Source organism: Periplaneta americana, chromosome 16 (assembly GCF_040183065.1).
Source record: "Periplaneta americana isolate PAMFEO1 chromosome 16, P.americana_PAMFEO1_priV1, whole genome shotgun sequence".
Taxonomy (NCBI): Eukaryota; Metazoa; Arthropoda; class Insecta; order Blattodea; family Blattidae; genus Periplaneta; species Periplaneta americana.
Window position 1 is genome coordinate 45,293,200 of NC_091132.1, and position 8,589 is coordinate 45,301,788.

At 35.1% G+C, this 8,589-nt stretch overlaps 1 protein-coding gene across 1 annotated transcript; it reads left to right on the top strand.

Annotated features, from left to right (window-relative positions):
• LOC138691383 (cuticle protein 19-like) lies at positions 1–823 on the top strand. The gene is made up of 3 exons (XM_069813295.1): positions 1–42; positions 157–222; positions 515–823. The coding sequence occupies exons 1-3, from the start codon at positions 28–30 to the stop codon at positions 821–823; spliced, it is 390 nt and encodes a 129-aa protein (XP_069669396.1). The 5' UTR covers positions 1–27.
• Positions 824–8,589: the final 7,766 nt, after the last annotated feature.

Here is an 8,589-nt window from a genome sequence, read left to right on the forward strand (position 1 = left end):
ATCAAGCAACAATCTACCACGGTTACCATGGCAACACTAGCTGTAAGTATTCACAATAATTGCTTAAAGTAATACTAACCTTAAAATAAATTATATGTTCCCAAGCACACCAATGTAATAATAGACATAATTTTTTCACTCTTTATTCGTTCCCAGGTCGCTACAATAGTTCTTGTGCTCTGTGCCGTATCATTTGGTGATCATCATGAAGAACATCACCATGTAAGAATTTCTTTTCGATATTCTAGAAAATTAAACGTAATATAATTTTATGATAATTCAAATACATTACTAACATTTGTGTGTAAGTGTATTGAGAATGTATTAAAATGAGATGTTTATACTATCTCCACATCCATTTTAGCTAACGACACTTAAATTCTTTAAATTATATTGTTTTAATATTACTTTCTTAATGATATTATAACTCATTTGTAATGCTTAACATTATAACAATTAGCGTTTTTACTTTATTGGCGTGATGAATTTAATTCCATTTCTGTGTTTTCAATAGGCACATCCCAAGTACGAATTCAAGTACGGAGTGAAGGATCCACACACTCACGATATCAAGGAACAGGCTGAGAAACGAGATGGCCACAAAGTCGAGGGTCACTACATGCTGGTGGAACCTGATGGAACTATCCGTACTGTACACTACAACGCTGACAAACACACCGGATTCCACGCTCACGTGCATAAAACAGGTCACGCTGTTCACCCCATCCATCACGAGAAGGTGGAAACCCACCACCACAAAACTGAAGAAAGCGGGTCTCACCACAAGGCTTCCAGCTACATCAATTCACATTTGCACGTTTAGCCGTCTTGTTTAAATGTATTTGTTGTGTTAAATGATTTGAATAAAATAGTTGTCAAAGAGAGACTTACTGGAATTTATTTTGAATAACTTATTCATAAAACTTAATTCCATGCATTTGACTTCAATGTTTTAACTACAGGGATCATTTAAAAGACAAGTTAATATCATAATACTGAAACGACGTAAATATGTAATGCCTTTTTGTAGTCGTAAGCGTAAGTATTGTAGTCGACATGTTTATTACTATTCTCACCAAACTTACACTGTTTAAAAACTTAAACTCTTTATCATTGTTATGGTATGTAGTCATATACTAAGTATTTTTTGTAATTTTAGCTGAAACTTATACCGCAAAGTTGACATGAAAGCATCCTTGCATATGAATAATTTCACCTAGAATTTGGGAAAATTTTAATTTAATCTGTTGTGTCCTTTTAGTTGCAGAAACAGTTTCATTCATAAAAATTGGATGTACTCACATTTCTCGACACAGAGTCATTTTATAAGAAGATGTTGCTAAAATGTATTTAAGGGCCAAGAGAATATGTAAAATTTTGTTTAAATTTTACAGTTAACATTGGTCCGCAAAGTATTTTCTATGTAATTCGATGTTTAATGTCAATCCAAAGCTAACGTTGGAATAGGAGTTCATAATCCTGAATAGTGATTTAGTGCTTTCGGTATTCCTCAAATTCTATTTATGATATATCTCTAAATGTCATTCACTAAGTCTTATGAAAATTCAAGAAAGAATTGTAAGAGTTTGGAGTTACTATGTAATGATTACATTAATGTATATTTTGAGGGAAAAATAGTTGCGTCTTATTCACTTATTCACCTAGAAATAAGAAATTGAGAGTGTTCTGACAATAGTTATATCGGTGAGAAGAGTGGTTAAATTGGTATCAAATATGTTTGAAAATTATAAAACAAGGTCTGAAAGACAGGTGCCAATTTTTTGCGAATGCAAGAGACTTCAAACAAAGAAATGCTTTACTAGAAATGCTCTCGCCAATGGGCGACTTCTAGGGTGCTATTCATGCACATTTCGCAGAACGCGCTACGAGCGTGCTAAACTAGTCCCGGCTATGCACTAGTTACTATACAGAATTCAAATTATATAGGCTTACTATCGCTAACACTGATTTATGAATACGAAATACGCTGTTCATCCATCGGAAGCCCGGGCTAAGTATGTCTATGGATACGGCCCCTAGAGCTTAAGAGTGACTGGCTCTTATACGAGGCGCATCCAGAAAGTAAGTTTTCCAATTTTTACCCCCTGAAAATAAACGTAATTGGCCGTGTCAATTGCGCATACGTAACAGATCTATGATGTATCAATCATATGCCAGCCGGACAGGTCCCGCCTGGTGCCAGTAGCGTGGCAGCAGTGGTCCGAAATGGAAGCTCTTATTCCTTCTCCCGCCGCCTGCGAGGTTCGGTCGCTGGTAAAGTTCTTTAATGCGCAAAGCATTGCGCCAATTGAAATTCATCGGCAGCTCTGTCAGGTCTATGGGCCGAACATCATGAGTAAGCAGATGCTGCGTTGCTGGTGTAGGCAGTTTTCCGAAGGTCGTCAAAGTGTCCATGATGAAAAGCGCAGTGGGCGACCGTCCCTCATCAGTGATGATCGTGTTGAACTGGTGCGGCAGTACATCATGGAGAACCGTCGCTTCACGATTACGGAGCTGAGCAGCCATTTTCCGCAGATATCGCGATCCTTGTTGCATGAGATTGTCACTAAGCACCTGCTGTTCAAAAAAGTGTGTGCCAGGTGTGTGCCGAAAAACCTGACACCCGAACACAAAATGCAACGTTTAGGAGCAGCACTGACATTTCTGCAACGATATCCCGATGACGGCGACGAGTTCCTCGACAGGATAGTCACGGGCGATGAGACTTGGATTTCGCACTTCACCCCGGAAACCAAGCAGCAGTCAATGCATTGGCGGTATAGTGCATCTCCGGTCAGGACGAAATTCAAACAGACGCTGTCGGTACGGAAAGTGATGTGCACGGTGTTCTGGGACAGGAAGGGTATTCTGCTCATTGACTTCCTTCCAAGAGGTGAAACAGTGAACGCTGACCGTTACTGTGAAACACTGCGAAAATTGCGACGTGCCATTCAAAACGAGAGGCGTGGAATGCTTACTGCAATTGTTGTGCTCCTTCATGACATTGCTCGTCCACATACGGCTCTGCGAACAGCAGCTGTTTTGTCTGAATTTGGCTAGGAGTTGTTTGATCACCCACCCTACAGTCCTGATCTTGCTCTCAGCGATTTTCACGTTTTCTTGCACCTCAAGAAATTCTTGTCCTCCGATGAGCGTTTTGGCAACGACGAAGAGCTGAAGACGTCTGTCACACGCTGGTTCAATTCACAGGCGGCAGAGTTCTACGACAGAGGGATACAAAAGCTGATCCCATGATATGACAAGTGTCTCAATTCTGATGGTGGCTATGTTGAAAAGTAGCTGAAACATTGCTGTATCTGTTGCCAATAAATGTTTTCCTGAAAGTGTGTGTTCTTTTTTATTTGTATAGGGAACTTACTTTCTGGATGCGCCTCGTATAACATCTGAAGTTGCGAGTGTCGTTAAATAAACCATAATTTAAAAAAAAATTACATGTGATTTTCTAGGTGTGTCTCTACACATATAGCAACCGTTATTTCATGGATTTCAGTAGGTGTATGCTCTACTATAGTAAAAAAAAATAGCATGCTGTTTACTTTTAGATGCTTCTCTCTTCTACCATTCGCTTTTCTTCTGTTCACATAGTAAACCTCTACCCACTATCGTTTGAAATAGATGAATGAATGGACAGTTGTGCTCAGAGAGAGATATATATGGATGGATGAACTGGCAGACAGTCAGTGTGTGGTTAGATAGGCATATTTTCGAACAAAAATGTCTCTGGGTAAAAAAAAGATCTCTACGACTTTCCCACGAGACATTTTATATTCTCTCGAAAAGATGTTTTGCCGGATGCCAAGTCAGTTGTGCATTTTTCTACCTTGTTAACTACTGTACGTCTGGTATCTATTCGCGATGATTTACTTGTGATGGTGCGATAAAAAGCTCATTCAGAACCCTAGAAAAATGATTAGAAATAATAAATCATATTAATATGTAGGCAATTATGCATGCATATTAAGACAATTATGAAGACGGAATACCAGGAATATAATTTTATTTACAACTTACAAATTACAATAAATAATTTTTCCTTAATCAGAACACACTAGTATACAATATGAATTCAACGCAAGTATTAAAATGCTAAACACTGATATCGATTACCACACTAAGATGGAACGAAAAAGTAAAATGTTAACATTGATTAGAGAAATCGTCCTAATGTAGATGTGAGTTACTGTAGCTGGATGCTTTGTGGTGAGAGCTACCTTCTTCAGCTTTGTGGATTTCCACCTTCTTCTCGTGATGGATTGGGTGAACAGCGTGGCCTGTTTTGTGCACGTGAGCGTGGAATCCGATGTGTTTGTCAGCATTGTAGTGTACAGTACGGATAGTTCCGTCAGGTTCAACCAGCATGTAGTGGCCCTCGACTTTGTGGCCATCTCGTTTCTCAGCCTGCTCCTTGATGTCGTGAGTGTGTGGATCCTTCACTCCGTACTTGAACTCGTACTTCGGGTGCGCCTTTGTAAATGAAAGTAAGTGCGGTTAGCTGGACGATTACACTAGTTATATTTTCTAATATTGTAAATTTTAGTTGTAGAAAAATGTTAATAGAAGTTTGACTAAAGCAGGACCGGGCATGAGAGCGGCTCAGTCTAGTCGGCTAGAGCTGCTCTCGCTCCGAAAGGCACTTCAATTCCAAGCCAGAGCAGAACGCTCACGCAGTGGCGGACTCGCATTACAGCTACCTTCCCTGCATTAATGTAACAAGAGCCACGATTGTTGTAGTCATTCAGTCTGTCAGTATATAATAGTTTATAAGGATATTACATCAATCCATTGTACATTACAGAATTTATAACACTCTTATTAATTTAATGAAATAAACTTCGCTCTATGCACACACACATATCATTACGCTTATTGACATAACCCATACGCATATACTGCAACCTCCTCACCACGGTTCTATGAGACAGGCATATGGCTTCCACTTTCCCTACTTGCTGTGGACAGAGTTCATCTGCCAATATAATTAAACATCGCTTGATGAATTCACCTTCGTTGAATGTTTTCAATTCCTTTGCAATTTCGTGGCAAATTTTGTAGCTAATTCTCATGGCCGATTCACTAAGTGCATTATTGTCATCCTGTTAATATATAATATAATATGATATGTTATGATATAATATGATATGATATAATATAATATAATGTGATGCGATATATGATATGATATAATATAATATAAAATGATACGATGCGATATATATGATATGATATGATATGGTATGGTATGGTATGATATGGTTTGATATGATATGATATGATATGATATGATATGATATGATATGATATGATATGATATGATATGATATGATATGATATGATATGATATGATATGATATGATATGATATGATAGGCCTATATAATATAATATAATATAATATAACATAATATAATATAATATAAAATAATGTGATGCGATGCGATATATATATTATGATTGATATGATATGATATGATATGATATGATATGATATGATATGATATGATATGATATGATATGATATGATATGATATGATTGATATGATATGATTTGATATGATATGATATGATATGATATGATATGATATGATATGATATGATATGATATGATATGATATGATATATGACCATAAATTAATACAACTTAAAGAAAATGTTTCTCAGGTACATTATATCAGAGTATCTATTCGATATTTATATATTGCATTATAAGTTATTGTAGTACATTTAGTAATATATAAGTTTAAATTATACAAATATTATGATATATCATAGTATAGTATATTACAGTTCATGATATATAATATTATATATTATATATCATAATACTTGTATAATTTAAAATTATATATTGCTAAGTGTATAATAACTTATAATGCAATGCAAATATAAATAGATACTCTAATATAATGTACCTGAGAAACATATTCTTTAAGTTGTATTAATTTATGGCGTTCATTACCAACATATTTGTCATATTCAGTAGCATGTTGTAAAGGATAATGTCGTTGAATATTGAACCTCTTAATCAGTTGGAGTGTTTTATGACAAATTAAACACATTGCTAATTCACTGCTCTCTACGAAAAATAACTACTCCTCCCATGATAAATTAAAAGCATTCGGAGTAGCGGTCCGCTTTAGTCTATGAGCGGAAGCTCAGTCTTCAAAGTTCGCCTTCATATTGCCGAGTCACCACTGCACCGACACTGAATGACGTACAGTATGCATACGTCACACCGCTCGCGAGACAAGCTCTTTAAAGCACACAGCACTCATTTCTCAGAATCACGTAATGTGCCCAGCCCTGGAATAAAGCCATGCCGTCTTAGGAAAGGATCTCATATTGCAATATGATTCCTTTCATTTTAATAATTTGCGTACTTATAATACTTGTTACTGTACACTAAGTAATATGTTTGCAACACTTTAAAATTAAGTTGTTTTCCTCAATTTATACAACAAAACTTACATGGCGATGTTCTTCGTGATGTTCAGCAAATGATGCAACGCACATCATCAGAAGAATTGAGGCGACCTTAAAACGGATAAGTAAATAATGTAAATAAACTTATGCGAAAATGTAACTTCATTACATAAAAACTGCTTAAAGTATTACTTCCATAGTGAAATTCCATTTGATACAGTTACAGTTATTGAGGAAAATTTGTATTGCTTGGTGTCAACACCACTAGAGTATAATGCATCATTGCAATACATTGATATTTAACAAAAGTATGGAATAAGATTACTTTCTTTTTTGTCCAGAAAGCTTGTAATAATTTAGCAGTTACTTTAAATTTCTATGTTTTGGACAAACTTATCACATGTACCTTACAAAATTAGTAACACAATTTAGTGTTCTGTTTGACATAAGACCGTCAAAAATAAGTTAATAATGTTCCGCTAGACATAATTGTTTCATTATCTCTTCCCAACAGCAATTTTAATTGTTTAAGTTATATCCAAAAATATAATAATAGGTAAAAGATTCAAAAAGGGAACTATAAATTTTAAACAAAAACCCCCAATTATTTGGAAATTGCTTTAATTGCACATTTAAAGGTTAAACATTTAGTTCCATTATAATCCAAAACAGTATATGAGAAGAACGAATATTAAGAAAGGAAAATTATCTTGAAATGCAACAGTACTTCTATGTACTTCACTACATAAACCAATATAATTTCTCTAATGAAACTTCGTCAGTACATACTGTTAGAGTAGTCATGGTAATTGTGTGTTGTTTGATATGGATACCTCAAGACTGTCAATTAAAATTTTGTTTCGTCTTTTATAGGATAGCTGAAGAATCAACGTTGCAGTATATTGATATGCAAGGAATGTATGGCATGACGATTCGCTTTTGCTCAGAAGGCTTGGACCTTTCTATTTTTACGAATCTCTATGTTTTGCATACGAAATACTTACACGCACATTGCAATACCAGTAAGACACCACCAAACATTATCAAATTCTACCTAACACCATTTTACGATGACGAAGTTCTTAACATGCCTATCATCTTTATTTCACGAATGCATTATGGACTGTTCTGAGTAAAGAAAGCTCATATGAAGATGTGTGCAATTTTGCAATGAGTGTGGAGATATGGTTGTTTTAATTTTACCCATAAAACCCCTTAAGAAAGTGTAAAGAAGTAACAGATGATTTATTGATTGCATTTAATGATTCACTTTTCCTCGTGACATTGTCTGTGTCCGTTAAGTCAAAGTATTGGAAGTTGCAGTTGCAAAATTATTTTAGTGTTCTTTCTTGAAAATATAAGATTACCTTCATATTTTGGTGCATATTAAACGATTTATTTTATTTTCGTCCTATGAATAATATTTTAAGAACGTAAGTATGACACCTTATCATCCAAAATTCATGAATTAGCATGAAATGCGTAACACATATGATGATAAAGTGGGTGTTACATCCATGATACTCTTTTTCTATATACAAACAGAATATTTATATAGTAAAACTGAACAAATTTCGTTCGGATGACAGATTTAATTCATCGTACCAAAGTGAGAGCAAGAATATCCTATCAGTTTCAGCACATATATTAAATTTTGGGTTCACTTAGCTTATTATGGATCGCTTTTCGTAAGTGTTATATATTTTCAAAATAGGCTGAAGAGATACGAGCTTAATTCTCTTCGTTGGGAATTTATATTTCATATCGTAATCAAAATTTTTGGTATCAATTGCCTCCACTTTAATAAATATTTGAATTTTGCATAAACGTACAGTTAATATTAAAGTAACATCTAACGTGCGTGTTGATTTTCTATCCGGAAAAGCTAAGGAAGTCGACAATGCTGGATCTTCATTCCTTACATTCCCTGGACATTTACGTACCGCAGCATAACACCTTACCTATTATATATAAAGGAGCAACGATTTTTAAATGACAGAAGCTTGTGAACCAACATCAAGCAGCAATCTACCACATTTACCATGGAAACACTAGCTGTAAGTATTCACAATAATTGCTTAAATTAATATTTACCTCAAAATAAATTGTATGTTCCCAGGCACACCATTGTAATAATAGACATAATTGT

Bases quoted from the DNA above. Each gene is read 5' to 3' on its own strand.
- LOC138691383 (XM_069813295.1), top strand. The intron at 223-514 runs GTAAGAATTTCT...TGTTTTCAATAG, and splicing joins ATCATGAAGAACATCACCAT to GCACATCCCAAGTACGAATT.